The sequence below is a fragment of the Chiloscyllium plagiosum genome, chromosome 20, assembly GCF_004010195.1.
Source record: "Chiloscyllium plagiosum isolate BGI_BamShark_2017 chromosome 20, ASM401019v2, whole genome shotgun sequence".
NCBI lineage: Eukaryota > Metazoa > Chordata > Chondrichthyes > Orectolobiformes > Hemiscylliidae > Chiloscyllium > Chiloscyllium plagiosum.
In genome coordinates this window covers 50,785,108-50,807,328 of record NC_057729.1, presented here as the reverse complement: position 1 = coordinate 50,807,328, position 22,221 = coordinate 50,785,108, and the positions used below count along the sequence as shown (strand labels likewise).

Below are 22,221 nucleotides of genomic sequence, written 5' to 3'. Positions count from 1 at the left end.
AGCCTGTTCAGCCTCTCCCTGTAGCTCAAATCCTCCAACCCCAGCAACATCCTTGTAAATCTTTTCTGAACCCTTTCAAGTTTCACAACATCTTTCCGATAGGAATACTTGATTGGCTGTAAAGTAGTTTTGGGCATCCTGTGTCACAAAATGGATTCTATAAATGCTTTGTTTCTTCTCTGAGGCACTACTCATGACATATCCTTTTCCACCACATGATTGATGTCAAACTAATTGACAGAAGTGGTACCTACTCTGTGCGGTGCTTATCAATCTTGTGAAACAGCTCCCGTAACTCAGCAGTGCTCAGGACTCCATCCGCAAAGTAGGCCTTGAATTCATCAAAGGATAATTTACCATCATCTGTAAAAAGGAGACAAATCAGTCCATAACATTAACCAGAAATGTGGTAAACTTGACAACAACTTAGAACCCAATCTTAAAGGACAGGGTTGGGGGTGCAAGAGTAGAAGTTGAAGGTGGAGGAAGATAATAGAGGCAGACAAGATACTTGTGAGCTCCAAATTAGCCACAGCTCATTTCTGATAACATTCCCCAGATTCCACTTGACCACCATTACTGGGACCTTAGGTGGCAAAAGGCCTAGACCAGGGGAATGATGGGAATGCTCACCACCAGTCAGTCAATCAACTCATACAGTCACAGAGTCATACAGCACAGAAACTGAACCTCCAGTCCAATTCATCCATGCTGACCAAGTTGAGTAGTTCACGTTCAAATGCAACAAGATCTGGAGCCAGTTTTGGGCTGACAAGTGGCAAGCAACATTCATGCCACACAAATGTCAGGCAATGGCCATTTCTAATAAGGGAGAATCTAACCACCACCCTTTGACATTCAACGATGTCACCATCTATCATTATCCTGGGAGTTACCATTGACCAATAATTCAACTAGATGAACTATATAGTGGTACAACAGCAGCTCAGAGACTAGGAATACTCACCTCCTGACTCCTCAAAGCCACCAACTACAAGGCACAAGTCATGAGCATGATGGAATACTTCTCACTTGCCTGGGTGGATGCAGCTTCAACAACGCTCAAGAAGCTTGACACCATCCAGGACATCCACAAGCATCCATTCCCTCCATTACTGACGCTCAGCAGCAGCAGTATGTACTGCCTATAAGAAGCACTGCAGAAATATCTTTTGACAGCAATTCCCAAAGCCACGACCACTTCAATCTAGAAAGACAAGGGCAGCAGACTCATGGGAATAACACCACCCGCAAGTTCCCCTCCAAACTACTCACCATCGTTGTTCCTTCAGTGTCAAAATCCGGGAATGCCCTCAGGGGATTATAGGTCAACCTATAGCACATGGACTACAGCAGTCCAAGAAGGCAGCTCACCACCATCTTCTCAAGGGTAACTGGGGACAGGCAATAGGTGCTGACAAGTGGCAAAATGCTGGCTCAGTTACCACTGTGCCTCACAGCACCAGGAACCCAGGTTCAATTCCAGCCTCAGGTGACTATCTGTGTGGTGTTTGCACATTCTCCCCACGTTGGCATGGGTTTCCTCCAGGTGCTCCGGTTTCCTCCCACAGTCGAAAGATGTGCAGGTTAGTTGGATTGGCCATGCTAAATTGCCCCCGAGTGTCCAAGGTTATGCAGGTTAGGTGGATTAGCCATGGGAAAATGCAAGGTTACAGGGATGGAGTAGGGGGGGTGGGTCTGGGTGGGATGCTCTTTTGAGGAACAATGCAGACTCCAATGGTCTGCTTCTGTGATTCTAAGTTAGGAAACGGGGGAGATCCCAGAGGAGCCTGAGACTTCCTTGGTGAGGCCTAGACACTCACACCATCTCCAGGTCCACAAACCTACAATGAAAAGAAACCTTAAGGGTAGACTTCTGTTTATCTCCTTTCACATTCGTTTGCTGGAAAAGGAAGTTCAGATTGAGACCCAGTGTGGGAAATGGCTGGCCTAGTTTTAACAGGTTTAGCTGCGCAGTGTCCATGAGGTTTGGAAATTAAAATCAAGATCTCTGTCGTGTTTTTTCTGCAATTCTGATTACTGAGTCAGACAGTAGCATACAAAGCCCAATAGCGGTCTGATGGCAATTGTCCTTTTGAATTTGACTCTGACCTGCCCCTTCAAATGGCCTTGCCTTCCATTCAGTTGAGAGCTCTTAGGAGAGTAATAAATGGACTTCTTTTCAGTGATGCCCACGTCTCATGAATACAAAAAAAACAGTAACAACAGACAGAAACTGCAAAACCATGTCTCTGACTCACCATTCTTGTCTGCTCTTCGAAATATCTGAAAACCAAAAGATTAAAAAGCAAACATTAATTGTATCCATTGGTAGTGTACTTTTGAGAAGATTATAAAAATAAACACAATATAATTTCTTGCTTTGTCTTCAGGGAGCAATGAAGTTGCCCTGAGCTAATGCATTCTGTTACATCACTCTCAGAAAGTAAAATTATGAAATTTGCAATTACAATTTGGGGTCAACTCCCTTGTGAGAAAGAAGCAAACAAAGATGGCCAAACGCCTCACAAAAAGAACTGGATTGATAGGAGTAGGCCATTCAACCCCTCGAAGCTCTTCAATCATAGCGTGCATTAACAAAAATGCCAGAAGCGTAACTAAGAATATGACAGCTCTTATGTGGGCTCAGTGGTAATGTCTCTACCTCTAGGCCAGAAGGTCAGGGTTCAAGTGCCACATGCCCCTGGACATGGCCTCATGTGTCAGAACAGGTTGGTTAAAAATATCAGAGTCAAGAGCCCATTCCTGATGAAGGGCTTTTGCCCGAAATGTCGATTTTCCTGCTCCTCAGATGCTGCTTGACCAGCTGTGCTTTTCCAGCACCACTCTAATCTTGATTCTGATCTCCAGCATCTGCAGTCCTCACTTTTGCCTGGTTAAAAATATCAATCAATATGGATGTGCCATCTTTTAGAGGGAACTGGGATTTCTGATTTGCTATGACCCAAAGAAAAATCCTCTTCTGAACTAAGCTTGTGTTCAAGAACATCGTTTAAATTCATATCCTGGATTCCTTTCAAAACAACTTAGGGGGAGAAATGGAGGGAGTAAAAAGGTTTGCAAGACATTATTGTAAATCCTTCTCTGTGGTTTCTCACATCCATTAAGAGATTGAATAAGAGATCCCAGCAAGTTAAATTGGATATGGGCTGTTCAAATGTAAAGGCTTCAGAGATTAAGGGGAGGTTCCTAAGTGCACATTTTTCTGAAACTTTATCATGGGTGTTGGAAGTTGTCTCAGCAGCAGTAGGAACATCAATTGGAGGGAAAAGGGTTTTGTTTTAAATCTTTATTTTGTTCTCAACACTGAGACAAGGATTCAGAAGTAGCTCACAAAGCCATACGCAGAAGGTTGGTGTCAGTGCTCAAGTACCAGAAAATGTAGGCCTGAAAGGGTAAAAGGTCACAGACAATAGTCCATTGCTGTCCAAATGGTCTCCAATTCCTGGTCACAATGTCAAGCCCATTCCAGAGACTTGAGAACAAAATCTAAGCCAAGGTTCCAATGTGGTACTGAGGGAGCTGCCGACATTTGGATGAGATGTGGAACTGTCTAACGTAAAAGATCTCATGGCACTATTCTCTGGTTTTCAGAGTTTTCCCTGATGTTTGTTTATCCCTCAATTAACAGCACTGAAACTATTACATTGTTTGGACGAAGGGTCACTGGACTTGGAAGTTTTCTTCACTCTAAATGCTGCCAGACCTGCTGAGTCTCTCCAGCAACATCGGTTTTTGTTTCAGATTTCCAGCATCCATAGAATTATATTATTTATTGCTGTTTATGGGATGTTGCTGTGTGCAAGTTGGTTGCTGCATTCCTACCATGATGATTACAAACTGTAATGATGACGGTAAACATTAAGTGACTTTAAAAAAAAAACTGACTGAAAATGATTGCATTGATCATCTGATCAGGTTGTGCAAAGCTGACCATTGATTATCAGTGGGAGAAAGTGAGGACTGCAGATGCTGGAGATCAGAGTTGAAGAGTGTGGTGCTGGAAAAGCATAGCAGGTCAGGCAGTATCAGCCTTATCTTCTGTCTTGGGACCCTCTAACCACACAGAAACAATGTGGAATTCACCAGTTTCCTCATTTCCCCTTTCCCCATCTTATCCCAGATCCAACCTTCCAACCTGGCACCGCCATCTTAATCTGTCCCACCTGTAAATCTTCCTTTCCACCTATCCACTCCACCTTCCTCTCCGACCTGTCACCTTTACCCTCACCTTCATCTACCTATCGCATTCCCAGCTACCTTCCCCCCGGCCCCAACACCCCCTCCCATTTATCTCTCAGCCCTTTTGGGCCACAAGCCTCATTCCTGATGAGGGGCTTTTGCTCGAAACGTCGATTCTCCTGCTCTTCGGATGTTGGCTGACCGGCTCTGCTTTTCCAGCACCACACTCTTCAACACTGATTAACATTGGTTACCACTGATCAAAAATTGAACTGGACCAGCATATAAATATGAGGGCTACAACAGCTGGTCAGAGGTGATCAACCCTACACTGAGTAACTCACCTTCTAACTCCCCAAGCATGCACACCACCTACAAGGCAGAAGTCAGGATTGTGATGGGATACTCCCACTTGCTTGGATGGGTGCAGCTCCAACAACACTCAAGAAACTTGACACCATCCAAGACAATCAACCTCCATTTTATTGCCTGCACATTCACAAACATTCTCCAGCACAGATGCTCAGTTGCAGCAGTGTATACTACCTACAAGATACACTGCAGAAATTCACCAAGGTTCCTGAGACAGCATCTTGCAATCCTGCGACCACTGAGAAAAAGGAGCAGATAATGGGAATACCATAATGTACATGCTCCCCCTCAAGTCACGCACCATCCTGACTTGAAAATAGATTGTTGTTGCTTCAGTGTCACTGAGTCAAAATCTTGGAACTCGCTCCCTATTGGCATTGTAGATCTACCTATAGCACATGACCTCCAGCAGTTCACAAAGGCAACTCACAACTGCGTTCTCAAGGGCATTGACAGAGAGGCAATAAATGCTCGCCCAATCTGAATGTCCATATTCGATGAATTATTTTTAAAATTCTTTTTGTCGCCTTTTCTATACTAGATATCCTCTCTCTCCCTTTTACTTTTAAGCTTTGCTTTTGTGTTCGTGTGAGTTTGTTTAATGTCATGTTTTTACTATTGTTTATGCTCAAGGTTAGTGGGTAATAAAATTCCTCATTCTTTCACTCAAGAAAACCTTGTAAATGAGCCAAGTTGCTTTGATCTAATTAATTATGCATTAATTGAAGTGTAATAGCATGCTAAAAAAGAAATAGAAATATGTGTTGTGACCAAGAGGGAGTTAAAAGGAGATTCCTCCTCTTCTCCTGGTCGTGACACCAACCTTCATTTACTGTAAAATGATGACCTAAAGTTGTGGAAGGTGCTAGAGAAATGCAAGTTCTGACTTACATTATTTACACATACATCTGGTTCATTCACAGATTTTCATGTCTTATTGTGGTGAGTTCCGAACTCAGGTCCAACAAATTCATCCCATTTACACAGTGTTAGGCCACAGTAGCAGGATACTCCTGAAGATCTGATGAAGTTCCAAGGGTAGTGCTTTCACAGAGTTACTTTGGCTTATACCCAGCCTCCACTAAATGTACTGAATCCCAATTCAATCTGCATAGTGCAGCAGTACTTACCCAACATCAAATGTCTCACTGAGAAGCAATTTGCAACGCCAGACAGTTTTAAGATTGAATCAATTCCAATTCGTCTATTAAAAATGCTTCCCTTTGAAGACACATTGGTAAAATTACATTACACGTGCTGCATAATTCTTAAATGGTTGCCATAGCAACCACAGGAGCTGTCCTGTTTATTGAGCATTGACAAGACGTCTGGATGCAGGAATCGTGTTAAAGAAATGTCAAGCAGACTGGGCCTGTAGAAATTGGACTCTAGAAGAATGTAAAGTGTATCTTATACCTTATTGAAACATAATCCTGTTCTTCTGAAGATGGGAATGTTATTGTATGTGGCGCAATAAAAGAACATAAAAACATAAGAACTAGGAGCAGGAATAGGTAATCATCCTCTTGAGTCTGCTCTGTCACTTAATATCATCATGACTGATCTCACCTTGGTCTCAACTCCACTCCTCTGGCATGCTCCCCATAATCCTTCAACCCTGTTACTCATTACAAATCTGCCTATCTCCTCCTTAAATATACTCCATGCCATAGCATCTTACTGAAAGATATACAGGAGCTTCACAGGGCGGATATGCCAAGAAGATGATTCTTCCTGTGGGGCAAGTTTGAATTAGCAGGCAGAGTTTGAAGGTTAGCGAGTGTATTGGGGCAACAGGCAAGAAGGTGCTGGTAAGGCCACAATCAGACTGCCATGGATCTTCTGAATGGTGGTGAGTGTATTAATGGGAAGACCAGTGTCCTTTTTAAGAAGTGGGTCATACATTTGTATGGGGCTGCATTGGCTGACACCCATGAGCATGCACAGTGGCAGTGAAACCACTGAAATGTATTGAAATAAAGAATCCACAAAAATGAAACAAAAAAAGTAAAGATAAATAAAGTCGTGGCTTGATGTAGTGCTGGGAGCAACCACTCTGTCCCTGGTGATGCTGCTGGGCACCAAATAGCTGATTAGCTTTGGATTGGCTGGCCTGCGTTGGAGGGTAGGACCTCTCCTTGATCCTTTGGCAAGAGCCGCAGCTGGCCTGTGAAGTGCCTGAGTGGTACATGATGAAACGGGGCCTTCTTAATAATCGGGGCGTCTCACTGGTTCTTCAAATGGTTCTTCTACACTTTTCACCGTACACCTGTGGGCGGCACGGTGGCACAGTGGTTAGCACTGCTGCTTCACAGCGCCAGAGACCCGTGTTCAATTCCCACCTCAGGCGATGTGTGGAGTTTGCACATTCTCCCCGTGTCTGCGTGGGTTTCCTCCGGGTGCTCCAGTTTCCTCCCACAGTCCAAAAATGTGTAGGTTAGGTGAATTGGCCATGCTAAATTACCCGTTAGGTGAAGGGGTAAATGTAGGAGAATGGGTCTGGGTGGGTTGCGCTTCAGCGGGTCGGTGTGGACTTGTTGAGCCGAAGGGCCTGTTTCCACACTGTAAGTAATATAATCTAATCTAATCTAACCTGCACTCGAGTATAAGTGACAATAAAATCTAAATCTAACCAGCAACCTGTGTCACCTCCAGAATATTCCAACCATTATTTCTGCCTTAAACGATGAGGAGCATGGTGAATGGAGTTCCACAGCTTGACATAATTGGGCTAACGTTGAGGTCTTGCCCTGAGGGAAGACATTTTATTCCTCCTTCAAGAGGAGATTTGAAGGGAAATGTGATCGCGAGACGGCTAGTAATAACTGGAGACTTTCACACTAAAACAGGGACAGAGACACGGAGGGATTGATGCTTTCTCTTTGCAGAGTAGGTGGCTGCACTGGAGCCCCACAAACCATGATCACCTAGTCAGGAGCCAATCAGAACATTGTTGTCAAGCAGTTTTCCTTTAGTCCAGAACCCATTGGTTCCAGGGTGCCTGTTTTTTGTTCTCATTGTTTCAGGAACATAACTTTGTGCATCACTCACAAAGTGACCCAGTCAACATGACCTTTTTTCAAAACTGCAGCCAGCTCATTGCCCACCCTCCCTGGTTTAAAGCAGAACCTTTCTTTTATAGTCCACAAACAAAAAATAAACTAAATTAAAAGATATGATCTTTATAAAATGAGCACGAATTCTACACGAGAAACGAATATTTCTCTTGCCATCACTGGTGGACTGTGCCTTTGTTACCTTCGTACTTGACTATTCCAACACGCCCATTTTGAAGTTTCTAATTTCCTGATGAAGTGCTTCTGCCTGAAACATTGATTCTCCTGCTCCTCGGATACTGCCTGACCTGCTGTGCTTTTCCAGCACCACACTTTTCGACTCTGATCTCCAGCATCTGCAGTCCTCACTTTCTCATATTCCAACACTCCCCTCCAACACACTCCATACAACTTGAACTCATCCTGCCCTTATTGGAAATTGAATCGAATCCTATTCACTCATCACCACTGGCTTCAAATCCAACAATGCCTCAATTATAACATTCTCATAGCTTTAATCAAACCCTCATGGTCCCACCTTTTCCCTTCTCTCCCCAGCCCTATAACCCTGTCTTTCACAGTGCTACTCCAAGTTTGGCCTCATAACCTCCCCAATTTACCACTAGCAGCCATTCTGTTCCCCAGGTGTTGGAATTCCCTCCCTCAATCCCTTCACCTATCTCCTCTCCTACAGGACACTGTTTAAGACCTTACCTCTTTAACACAGATTTTGGCCATTTTTCCCTGACATCTCCTTAGCGTATAATTCACTATTAGACTTTATTCCTTTGAAGCATCTTAGGAAACTTCACCATAGACTGAGGGTATTGTATAATTGCGAGGTGTTGCTGTGGCTGTGTTTGTTCCATCTACAGGATGTACAATGGCCAGACCCTAACATTATTTCATCAGACTCCTGCCAACACCACCACAATACATATTAAAGCATCGACACTTCAGGAACAGTATCATCCCTGAGTTCTGTTCCAATATTTTACTCAAGTTTGGTTACATATTGCAGTTCCCTCATTGTTGCTGGTACAATGTCCTGGACCCCTCCTGCTATGGGAATACTGTCACTCCAAGGATTGGAAATGGGTTGGAGCAGCCCAACACTGCTATCTTGTGGCAACTGAGGGCAGTAAATGTGGTCTCTCCAGAGCAAATAATAGAATCACAAAATATTCCTTAAATGGTGAAGGACTGCAGAATTCCGAGATGAGGTGGAATCTAGATGTTTTGGTGCATGAGTCACCGAACGTGAGAAAGTAGATCCAACACATAATCAAGAAGGCTAATGGAATGCCATCCTTTATTATGAAAAGAGTTGGACATAAAATATTAAGATGCTATGCTTCAGCAACCTTCAGCCAGGAGTGGTGAGTAGATGATCATTCTCAGCTTTCTCCAGTGGTCCCCAGCATCACAGATACCAATCTTCACCCAATTTGATTCATTCCACATGATATCAAGAAATGGTTAGAGGCACTGGATAATGCAAAGGCTACAGGCCCTGATAACATTCCAGCAATAGTACTGAAGACTTTGTTCTCCAGAAGTTGCCACACCTCTAGCCAGGCTGTTCCAGTACAGTTACAACACCGGCATCTATCCACCAATGTGGAAAATTGCCCAAGTATGTCCTCTGCATAAAAAGCAGGATAAATCCAACCTGGTCAAACACCACCCCATCCTGTTTACTGCCAATCAACAGTAAAGTGATGGAAGGTGTCATCAACAGTGCTATCAAGCAGCACCTGCTCAGCAATGACCTGCTCAGTGACACCCAGTTTGGTTTCTGCCAGGGCCATTCAACTCCTGACCTCATTACAGCCTTGGTTCAAACATGGACAAAAGAGCTGAATTCTAGAGGGGAGGTAACAGTGCCCTGGACATCATGCGGCAGCAGTGTGTCCTATCTACAAATGCACTGCAGAAAGTCATCAAATATCCTTAGACAGCACCTTCCAAACCTACGAGCTCTTCCATCTAGAAGGACAAGGGCAGAAGATACATGGTAGCACAACCACCTGCAAACTCCCTCCAATCCACTCACCATTCAGCCTTGGAAAATCAATGTCACTGTGTCAAAATCCTGGAATCCCCTCCCCAACAGCATTGTGGGTCTACCTACAGCATCACCACCTTCTCAAGAGCAACTAGGAATGCTCAATAAATCCTGCCCCAGCCAGCCATACCCACGTCCCGTGAGTGCTATATTTTTTAAGAAGTTTTCCAGACGTTGGTGAGACCCACGTCTTGAATACTATGCGCAGTTTCAGACTCTGTTCGAAGGAGGCTGGTTGGGGGTGGTTCAGAGGAGGTTTAACGAGATTGAGACCTGGAATGAGTGGGTTGAATGATGAGGAAAGATTGGACAGACTGGGCTTGTAATCACTGGAGTTTCAAAGTGTGAGGGATAACCTGGTTGAAGTGTATCAGACCCTGAATGGTCTTAACAAAGTGGACGTGGAGAGAATGTTTCCTCTTATGGGGTGAGTCCAGAACAAGGGGACACTGATTTAAAATGAAGGGATGCTCCCAGAGGGCAATGTGACTTTGGAACTCAGAAGGTGGTAAAGGTGAAAATCCAAAAATCTTAAGGCGGGGGTGGATAGATTTTTGTTACGCAAAGGAATATAAGATTGTCGGGAGCAGATGGAATGTGGAATTTGGAACTCCAACAGATGAGCCATGATTTTATTTAATGGTGGAGGAGGCCCGAGGGGCCAAAAGGCTGACTTTTGCTCCTATATTCACATACACTAATGGATTACAATGTGCTTTCAGCCTGCAGCTGCTCATTCAGTGTGCTTGAGCCATCTTATTGTTCAAAGCTTCTGTGAAATCAATGGCCCCGTGCAGTGAAGACAGCAAGAACTCACTCCACGTCACCAATTATTGCTTTAGACTGTCTTCTGTAACCAACATTCCAACAGCTTCTTGAAATGCTGGTTGCCAGGGCAACCATGGTGGCTTATTGCTGCGCTCCTTATTGTCAGTCTCAATTGTGCTTTATCCTCACACCACGTCACATTCAGCAATCCCCTCTGACCTGGTTTGCATAAGCAACATTTCCATTTCAAAACTTTCCCCCTTGTTTTCTATTCTCTCCACGGCCTCGCCCTTCCCTATCTGCAATCTCTCCCAGCCTGTCAGCCCTCCAAGGTCTCAGTGCCTGTTCTGTCTGGCCCCTTGAGCATCCTTGATCTTAATCCCTCCATCATTTTGGTCGAGGTGCTGAGCACTGCAATTGCCTCCTTAGACTGTCCCTTCTCTCTACCACTCTCAAAAGCCCCTGAGAACCCACCTCATGCTTTTGGCCATTTGACCTAATATGTCTCTTTATCAAACTTCTGTTTGAAAACCCACCTATCCTTGGATGTTTTACCTGGTATACCATAGCGTGTAACACATAAATTGATCTTGTGAATACTTCCACCCCATTCTTACACTTTCATGTTTTCACAAATACCCAGTGAACCCTCCACTTTTCAGGCACCATGTGCTATACTTGCATTAGTCATCAGTCTACATTTTTGAGAGTGTAGTGCTGGAAAAGCACAGCAGGTCAGGCAGCATCCTAGGAGCAGGAGAATTGATATTTCGGGCATATTCCTGATTTCTGATGAAGGGGTTATGCCCGAAACGTCAATTCTCCTGCTCTCTCGGATGCTGCCTAACCTGCTGTGCTTTTCCAGCATCACACTCTCAACTCTGAGCTCCAGCATCTGCAGTCCTCACTTTCTCCTAGTCAACATTTTCTACTTCATATATGGGCTTTTTCATCATCATCATCATCATTGCCTGTCCCTCCCAGATGAGGATGACTCCCTTCCACTCTCAGGGTGAGTCCATATGTGGCTGTACAGACTGATGTGGCTACAGCAGGCTCTGTTACACTTGGGGCAGAAAATGATGATGGGGTTGGGTGGGGTGGAGTGGGTAGCGCATTGGTGTAGCAGTGTCCTCCTTTCGCTTAGCTTCCAGTTTTTCTGGTGCAAGACTCATGGTCCCTCCTGTGTGCCCCTCCTTCACTTTGGACGGCCTTGGGCCAGGCACTGGAGGAACAGCACCTACTTCCTGCTTCAGCACATCACAGCCTCTACAACTCAACACTGAGTCCCACAGCATCCTTACATTTCCCTCCTCCCCCACAAAACCTTTGGCCATTTCCCAGGTGTGTTTTGCCAGTGAGGCCTTGAGGGTATCATCTGTCCACCTGGGGCTTGCCTGCCATTTTGGAGCTGGGAGTGGACCTTCTGCTTGAGCAGTCCTGTGTCGGTCATGTGGATGATGACCCAGTCCATCACAGCCGATTAAGAGTGGTCAATGCCCCGATGCTAGAGATGTTGGCCTGGTCAAGGATGTTGGTGTTGGTGGGTCTGCCTTCCCAGTGGATCACAGGGAATTGTGCAAGCAGCGTTGGTGGCATTGGTCCAGTGCCTTGAGGGGTCTTTACTTTATCAGTGGCCAGCAAGCAGGCAATACACTCAGTGGAGTAATTCTGTAACACTCCAGTTAACTCCTCCACCATTCCTAGCAGTTCATCACTCTCCCATGGCACCTTCCCATGCTATTGCAGAAAGTGTAACACTTGCCCATTTCTCTCCAGCCTTCTGACTATAAAAGGACCCAAATGGACCTTCCAGGTGAAGCAGCGTTTTACTTGGTACTTTGTTCAATTCAGTCGACTGTTTTTGCTGCTCATGATGCCATGTCCTTTACTCTAGCAAGACCAAATGCACACTGGGTGACCACTTTAGAGAACGCCTCAGCTCTGATTGTAGGAGCGACCTGGAGCTTGCCTTGCTCCCAGGCTAATATTTCCATCCTGGGCCTGCTACAGTGTTCCAGCAACGCTCAACTCAAGCTGGAGGAACAGCACCTACTTCCTCCTTCAGCACTTCACAGCCTCTACGACTCAACACTGAGTTCCACAACTTCAAAGAATGAATTCTGCCTTCCTTTTTCCTTACAATCCCCACCCCTGCCCTTCTGTTCCCCCCAACCCCCCACCCCACCCTCCACAATGCCTTTGGATATGTCTGGTTGGTGTCATGTTGACTTTAATCTCACACTTTCAATTACACCCATCTTACATCTCTAGCACTCCTGTACTACCATGAACACTGCCTTTGGCCTTTGCTCTGGACATCCTCACAATCTGTATCCCATACTCCTCTTCCATCAATAGCATAAATATCACAGTTTTCCAGCTCCTTTCAGTTCTGAAGACGTTACATTGGACTCAAAATATTAACTCTGATTCACAGCTTCACGGTTGCTGCCAAACCTGCCGAGTTTCTCCAGCACTTCCTGTTTTTAGCTTCATACTTAATCTTCTTAAAAGCTGAACTCAAATTATCAAACTACCAAGGTGAGATCTCAACTCACCACATTATTGATGCAGCAGCGTAAACCAGCACAGGAGCATAGAAACTTTCCGATATTTACATCGATGGTCACATCTCTAAAATGTTTTTTAAAACTTCATATCTTTCCAGTTTAAATTAGATTCCCTACAGTTTGGGAACAGGCCATTTGACTCAACAAGTTCACACTGACCCTCCGAACAGTAACCCACCCAGACCTATTCCCATACGCTATATTTGCCCCTGACCAATGCACCTAACACTATGGGCAATTTTGGTTTGGCCAATTCACCTGACCTGCACATCTTTGGACTGTGGGAGGAAACTAGAGCACCCAAAGGGAACTCACACAGACATGGGGAGAATGTGCAAACTCCACACAGACAGTCACCCAAGGCGGGAATCAAACCCAGGTCCCAATTGCTGTGAGGCTGGAGTGCTAGCCACCCTTATCAAACTGAATCAAATAATTTAATTCAATGCTTTAAACCCATGTCACTCTCAATGTTGTTAATCAATTTTCAATCAAATTTTATTGCTGTTGTCAGACGATAAAAAATCATGTTAATTTGCGATACAAAATTAGTTGTTAACTTTGACTGATGGAGTATGACTCATCACAAAGCCATGCTGGTTTTTACTTTGGTCACTGCCATTTATTCCAACATATGTTCGAGGATTCCAATGTCATTACTGTGTCCTGCTGGGTACTTTTAAACCGCTCTTGTGGAGTTAATGATTTACTGTTTTCCACTAGCTGCATGATTCCTCATATAAACTCATCGCACAAAGAATGGTGGAGGTCTGAGAGTGGCTGAAAATTCAATTGAGACTATGTGAGGTGATTCAGGGAATGTTGGAGAGCCTAGTGTCCAGAGTGGGTAAGAACAGGAACTGATGTCACATTCAATTGGGTCTTGTGAATGGGACATCTCTTTAAAAACTGCTATAACTTCATGGAAAGGTACAGCAGGAACTTTACTGATGTCTTAAGTAGGAATTGTACCAGCATTGTGCAGGGAGATGGGAGCTACTCCAAGGAAATTCCCAGCCCTGATGCTCCATTCGGTGCACTCGGGAACTCTGGGGTTGTTACAGTCCTGAATTCTGATGGAAGATCCCGCATTTATTTAGCGCCTGTCACAATCTCAGAACAGTTCTTTGCAGCCAATGATTTGCCGCCACCGTTGCCAGGTAAGATGTGGCACGGTACAGGGAGCCCCACAGAAAAAAAAGTGACCACATGAACTGCTTCATGAAATTGATTGAAGGTTGAACATTGACCAGGTCAGAGGTCACACGCACCAGATTACAGTCCAACAGGTTTATTTGAAATCACAAACTTTCAGAAAGCTTGTGATTTCAAATAAACCTGTTGGACTATAACCTGGTGTCGGGAGATTTCTGGCTTTGTCCACCCCAGCACAACACCGGCACCTCCCCGTCGTGAACATTGATCAGGACATTGGGGAAAAGCTCCCCTGTTATTATTCGAACAAGATTCTTTACATTCAACCTGAGAGGGCCCCTTTAAACGTCTCAGCAGCACGTCCAGCTGGGTAGTATATGTCCCCTGGCAGGCATACTGGCACTAGAGCAGTAGATAAATATTACCCTAAAGACTTGGGAGCAGAACCTAAATCCACCAGCATGTCGTTCAAAGCTGGAACAGTCACCCATAGCACCACAAGGAAGAGACCGAAACTGGTGCACTGTTATATTAAATAGTCATTATCCACCTCCTCACCCAAACCACCAAGTCTAAATATCATGATGACTGTTAATTTCATTTATACTCCAGAGCTCCTTCAAGTAGTCCCTTTATTCACAGGGTATGGGCACCATCAGCTCAGACAGCATTTATTGTCCATCCTTAATTACCCAGAGGGCAGTTAAGAGTCAACACAGAGCAGGTAATAACAACAGCTTCCCGAAAGTATTAGCTAACTGGATTGTTTTTCTTCCCCAACAACTGTCAGCATTAGAAAACTCTTAATCCCAAGGTTTTTAATTAACTGAAATTCCACCATCTGTCACAGCAGCATTTGACCCTAGTTCCCAAAACGTTACTTGAATATCTGGATTAATGGTCTAGCAATAATACCACTCAACCATCACTGCCCCCCTAAATATTTTGTTGAGATTTATAGTGTGATGCCTGAAGCTGGGAATAAAATGAAAGGACACGATCCTTTAACTCCCAGATGCTTAGCTATTAACACATAGATCACAATTCTTTTTTACAAGAATGATCTTCCTCCCAATGGCCCAAAGATGATACAGTAAAGATTGACAGGACTGTACCACATTTACATCAGATTCAGATCTTGATATCATAGAATCCCTTCAGTGGGGAAACAGGCCATTTGGCCCAACAAGTCCACACCAACCCAGGCCCATTGCTCTACCCTATTACTCTACATTTCTGCTGACTAATCTACACATCCCTGAACACCATGGACAACTTTAGCACAGCCAATTCGCCCAGCCAGCACGTCTTTGGACTGTGGGAGGAAACCAGAGCAAATCCACACCGACACGGGGAGAATATGCAAACTCCACACAGTCACCCAAGGCTGGAATCAAACCTGGGTCTCTGGCGCTGTGAGGCAACTGTGCTAACCACTGAGCCAGTGTGCCACCCTGATGAACTGAAAGCTATGCCGTTAGTGCATGCTGCTGCAATGCATGGTTTCTCAAATTTCAAACTTGGTAGTGCCTATTACTTTCTAGCTTAAATAAATGCATTTACTGTGATTGCTTATAACTCATTCCTTCTTTGTACCTCTTTTAGCTTTGATGGTCACACGTGGACCATACATATCAGGAACGTCCCAGGTTCACTTCTCAATGGATGCAGTCATAGCTGATCGATACCAGGATAAGGTTAAGTTACAACTAGCAGAGCAGCCCTAGACTTAGAAGGGGAAAAGAAAATCAGGGTCCAGCAATGCTGATTGAAAATACGTTGGTGTGTGGGAGCAGTCAAAGTCAAGACTGGTCGAAGCTTTTGTAATATGTTCAGCTTGGGTTTAAATTTTTAGGGCTTTTTTGTTAAGATGTGGCATGTTATTGTTGTAGAACTGCTTGAACCCAGTGAGATAACTCCTTGCAGAGTGAGGGAGAACAATACAGAAAATATACAGTCCTGTCTTGCATATGTGTCGTCTCATATTAGAGGCCACAATTGTCCTGAATTTCATTCTAATTTCCTTCTTGATTTTCAGTGTGAGATTGTGGAAACCTTTTGCCTATCTCAGATCAACATCGGTCAAAATTAAACATACTTGTGGAGTTAATGTGCTTCATAGTGTCATTCTATACAGGAAGTTCAATGTCAGTTTAAAATGAATGATTTATATATTAGATTACTAACTCATCCCAATATTTGGACTGGGTCTGAAGGAACCTGCAAAGTCATCAAGTTAAGCATGAATGTCTTTTGCAGATTTGTCTAAATAGGGTTTCTCAGTAAAACTATTCAGTCTCAGTCATGTTTTTCAAAGGACTAACCAACTTGATTTGTTCAAATCAGTGCATCTCTTTCAAAACTTTAAGAAAAGTTTTGCATTCTAGAAAGTGCCCAGAGATAGTGGGAAATGATTTTTAAGTTTTATTATAATTTAGCTCAGGAGTTGCATATTCTGTTACATGAAGAATTAACAGGGAGTGCATTAGCAATAACATTCTCTTTAAGAATGTGTGCTGAGCATCCATATTAAAGAGAGTACACAGGAATAAGTTGGCCAAGGGCAGTTAGAGGGAACTGTACATCAAAGTGCTTTCTAGCTAATGAAGTAATTCAGTCCAAAATGTCATACAGGTACACAATCCTTCACCAGAAATTCTGAAATCTGAATAGCTCGGAAATCCGAAATTTTTTTTGTGGACTAAGTGTCATTTCAGCGTGCGAACAGGTGACCCAACTCCACGCTCACTTGAATCACTTCACTCAAATGTGACATGGCAGCGTGGCCCAGCACTGGCAGCCATCAACCGTGTCTCTGCATCTCACTATTATTCACACGTGTGTCTGCTGTTCAGTAATTTTTTTTATTTCACTGTGAAAATGTCAATTATTCCAAAATCTGAAAAGTTTCAAATTCCGAAAAACAACTGGCCCCAAGAATTTCGGATAAAGGATTGTGCACCTGTGTCCCAGTAACTATACAAACCAATTTGGACACATTAACCTCCTGGAAAAACAACATTAAAATAAAAGCTAAGGCTTGCAGTTTAAAATTAAGAGACCATAGCGAGTTTTCAGAATATTTGTAGCTCAGGTCGAGGTTCTGGATGTAGGTTTGCTCGCTGAGCTGGAAGGTTCATTTCCAAATGTTTCATCACCTTACTAGGTAACATCTTCAGTGGGCCTCAGGCCAAGCAGTATACATGATTCTTGTTTTCTATTTATGTGTTTGGGTTTCTTTGGGTTGGTGATGTCATTTCCTGTGGTGATGTAAATTCCTGTTCTTTTTCTCAGGGAGTGGTAGATGGGGTCTAACTCAATGTGTTTGTTGATAGAGTTCTGGTTGGAATGCCATGCTTCTAGGAATTCTCATGTGTGTCTCTGCTTGGCTTGTCCTAAGGTGGATGTGTTGTCCCAGTCGAAGTGGTGTCCTTCTTTGGTGTCTAACCCAAACAAGCAGACAAAACGCGTCCAGAAACCCTAGCCACTCTCCCCTACATCAAAGACATCTCGGAAATGACTGCCAGACTACTCAGACCTCTTGGCATCATGGTAGCCCACAAACCCACCAACACACTAAAACACCAGGTAATGAACTTGAAAGACCCTATACAGACAACAAACAAAACTAATGCCATTTAGAAAATACCATGCAAGAACTGTAACAACACTATATTGGACAAACAGACAGAAAACTAGCCACCAGGATACATGAACACCAACTAGCCACAAAACGACATGACCTTCTCTCACTAGTATCCTCACATACGGATGAGGAAGGACACCACTTCGACAGGGCCAACACATTCATCCTAGGACAAACCAGACAGAGACACACACGAGAATTCCTAGAAGCATGGCATTCCAACCGGAACTCTATCAACAAACACATTGAGTTAGACCCCATCTACCACCCTCTGAGAAAAAGAACAGGAAATGACATCGTCACAGGAAATGACATCACCAACCCAAAGAAACCCAAACATATAAATAGAAAGCAGGAATCATGTACACTGTTATGCCTGAGGTCCACTGAAGATGTTACCTAGTAGGGTGACGAAACGTCTGGAAATGAACCTCCCAGCTTAGCAAGCAAACCTACATCCATAAGAGACCATAAGACATTGGAGAAGTAGGCGCATCAACCCAATCAGCCATTCAATGAGATAATCGCTGATCTGTTAATTCTCAAAAATAAAACAAACAACTGTGGAAGCATACAAACACATAAAAGCAGAAAGTGCTGGCCAAATTCAGCAGGTCTGGCTGCATTTGTGAAAATCTTCAATCTGAAGAAGAGTCACTAGACTCAAAACATTAGCTTTGTTTCTTCCTACATTGATGCAAACAGAGTTTGCTGAGTTTCCTCCAACAATTTCTGCTTCTGTGTGTTTCAGATAATCCTCAACTGTCCTTTCTTGCATTATCCATGTAGCCGTGTCTCTCTGACTCATTAAACATCTGTCTATTTCAGCTTTAAAAAAGCTTCACAATCCAGCATCTTCAGCTCTCTGATGTAAAGAATTCCAGAGGTTCCGTATCCTCACAAAAGACTTTTGATAGACAAGAGAATGCGGGTTATTAAGACAATAGGTGGATTGGCCATGTTAAATTGTCCTTAGTATTCAGGGATGTGCAGGCTAGGTGGGTTAGTCATTTGGAAATGCAGGTTTGAGGGTTAGGGTAGAAGGCTGAGTTTGGGTGGGATGCTCTTCCGAGGATTGGTGCAAACTCGATGGGCTGAATGACCTCTTTCAGCACTCTAAGTATTCTATGATTCTAAAGTGGATTGAGATCACATACAGATTGGCTGATCCTATCGAATTCTGGACCAGGCTTAAAGGCTCATGGGGACACTCTCCTCCTAAGTGTCCCCATGATAATGACCAGAGGAAAAACTGCTATTAGTTGATGTCGACTGAGAGATAACCAATGGCTGAGCTTGAAAGGTGAATGATAACAAAGGGAAGAAGGAAGTGGAGGACCATAACTGGTAACTTCTTCAATCCATGGGACGATATCAACTTAGTTCGCAATCTCAGCAAACGCATTCACTCTGGAGCCAGGAAGCCAAAGCATCAAGAGTAAAATAATAAAGAAAGAGAAAACCTAATGTTTGCTAGATTCTTGGTCTGTTCATTGTTTCATAGTCTTGAGACATAGCATAAATAGGAGAGATATAATCAGTTTGCCATGAGGCCAGTTGGTTGCATTAGATTAATTTTCTATGAGCAAAGATGAATTAATTGCTTCAGGCTGCCCTGACTGGCCTGATATAAATCCAAACCTCACCTTCATAATCACCAAAGCAAATTCCACTTCCATTTTGGAGGAATCTCTCCTTACAGCCTCACTCGCCTTTTACACAGTACTATTCAACAACAAGGGAGTGCTCTTTAACCTCTGAAAGCCAGTTCTCTGATGCCTTAGTTCTCCAGTCTAGTCCAGCATTGGACAATTCAATTAAAGCAATCACAGAATCCCTACAGTGTGGAAACAGACCATTTGGTATCACTAGTCCACATCAACTCTCTGAAGAGTAACCCACCCAGTCCCCTGACATATTACTGTACATCAGTGCACCTAACCTACACATTCCTGAAAACTATGGGCTATTTAGCATGGCCAATTCACCTAACCTGCACATCGTTGTACTTTGGGAGAAAACCGGAGCAAACCCTGTGCAGACACAGGGAGAATGTGTCACCCAAGGCTGGAATTGAACACAGGTCCCTGGAGCTGTGAGGCAGCAGTGCTAACCACTGAGCCATCATACCACCTCTAATTAAGCTGCAGTTATTCCAGACACTAATCACTTTTTTGCTGGAAGTTAGCCTCTATTTCATCTGGTGATACTTAGCAGTAACTCCTGACAGCATTGGTGGAGGCAGGGTTGAGCTTACAGCAGGGCTCCCAACAAACACAGTCTATTTCCCAAGCAGACAGAGTGTATTTTATAGGAAACACAGTTTAATTACCCAGCAAACAGCAAATTGTCTATTTAAACTTAGCTTTGGACAAAGCATGATGGAAATGTGATGGACAGTTTCCTGATAAAAGCAGAATTATTTTCCTACCTTACTGGAAATTAATTGAGTAATCTCAATTCCAGACACTTACTGGAGTGCAGGCTCGAGGTGCCATTAATAAGGGATTTCCCTGTTCATACAATACTTACAGTGTGGGCGCCAGCCATTCAGGTAAAAACAATGACTGCAGATGCTGGAAACCAGATTCTGGATCAGTGGTGCTGGAAGAGCACAGCAATTCAGGCAGCATCCGAGGACAGGCAAAATCGACGTTTCGGGCAAAAGCCCTTCCTGATGAAGGGCTTTTGCCCGAAACGTCGATTTTGCCTGTCCTCGGATGCTGCCTGAATTGCTGTGCTCTTCCAGCACCACTGATCCAGCGCCAGCCATTCAGCCCATCAAGTCCACACCAACCCTCCAAAGAGCATCCCACCCTATAACCCTGCATTGTGCATGGCTCATCTAGCTAGCTTGCAAATCCATGGACACTATGGGCAATTTAGCATGGCCAATCCACCCTAAACTGCACATCTTTGGATTGTGGGAGGAAATCCACGCAGACACAGGCAGAATGTGCAAACTCCACACAGACAGTTGCCTGATGCTAGAATCAAACCCAGACCCCTGGCTCTGTGAGGCAGCAGTGCTAACCACTGAGCCACCTTGCCACACCAATTCAATCCATTTTGGCTAATGAGAGGCAGAAAAGGGGACTACAAAGATAGGCCGGAATACCATTTTTCCAGTGATATCTGACTTCCAGGCTGATTTTTGCAGAAGCAGGACTGGGAGGGGCAGTGGATAGCCAATGAAGAAAAATAAATGGCCATTAACAGAGGCCGAATGGCATTTTCCAGATGGTCTTCATGCCCCCTTTCGTATTCTCAAGGTCATGACCTACAGCCTGGAGGTAGACCGAGGGGCCATCAAGATGGTGGACTTGGCTACTGGTCATTTTTCAATTTAGAAATGGTAACGGTTGCAGAAAGGACACTTCTGCAGAAAGGACACTTCTGAGTATAAATACTCACTCTTTGACGCCAACTGCCATTTTAAGTGCGAGCAGCAGCGGAGGTAGGACGAACTCAGAAGACTGCAGATAAGGTAAGGCAGTTTTTATTAAAATTACTTACCGGTAGTGGGCAGCGGTGTTTTACTCTTTCACAGAAGGAGCGGGTGCAGCGGAGAAAGTGATGGGGACCAGAGGGGTAGCCGGGAAGGTATGCAGTGAGTATAAATACTCACCCTTCGACGCCAACGGCCATTTTAAGTGCGAGCAGCAGTGGAGAAGGAGCGGGAGCAGCGGAGGAAGTGACGTGGACGGGAGGGGCAGCCGGGAAGGAAAGCAGTGACCATATATATCAGCAAGGCGGCTAAACCCGAGACTCTACTACTGTAGTGTCTCCCCCCCGCCCTCCTCCTCTAACCTAGTTAATAAGTAGGAAGAGCGGGAGCGACGACCAGGGGACTGCCGGTAATATATCTGGGCAGTGGCTGAACCCGAGACACTACACGTGTTGTGTCTCCCACCCGCACCTCCTCCTCTAACCAAAAATAGGACTCTGGTTTGTTAAGGTAAGGATTTTCTATTTCTTTATCGGTGAATGGTTAAAAATTTACTTTTTATGGTTTATCTATTAATTGGTTTTTAGAAAAAGACTATAGCAGAGAGGTATCAGAAAGTATTTTAACTCAAACCTATACAAAGTAATAAAGTAATTAACTAAGGAGGGACGGCTGGGCAGGTGATGTGCTGTAGCTGTATGATGTGGGAGCTGGCTGATCCCATCGTGAACGGCAGTGACCACATCTGCAGCAAGTGTTAGTTGCTGGAAGAACTCCGGCTCAGAGTTGATGATCTGGAATCTGAGCTTCAAACACTGCGGCGCATCCGGGAGGGGGAGAGTTACCTGGACGCTTTATTTCAGAAGGCAGTCACACCTGGGAGGTTAAGTAATTCACACTCAGTAAGTGATCAGGGACATCAGAGTGTGACT

At 44.2% G+C, this 22,221-nt stretch overlaps 1 protein-coding gene across 1 annotated transcript in view; it reads right to left on the bottom strand.

Moving 5' to 3' along the window:
- The window catches only part of LOC122559921 (N-terminal EF-hand calcium-binding protein 1-like), a 136,390-nt gene that overhangs the window by 68,619 nt on the left and 45,550 nt on the right, over nucleotides 1-22,221 (bottom strand). Inside the window, exons 2-3 of the mRNA XM_043710029.1 lie at nucleotides 2,262-2,286; nucleotides 255-363 (exon numbers count right to left, since the gene is read on the bottom strand). Of these exons, the coding sequence (XP_043565964.1) occupies nucleotides 255-363; nucleotides 2,262-2,286 (134 nt within the window). The remainder of the gene's footprint in view (nucleotides 1-254; nucleotides 364-2,261; nucleotides 2,287-22,221) is intronic.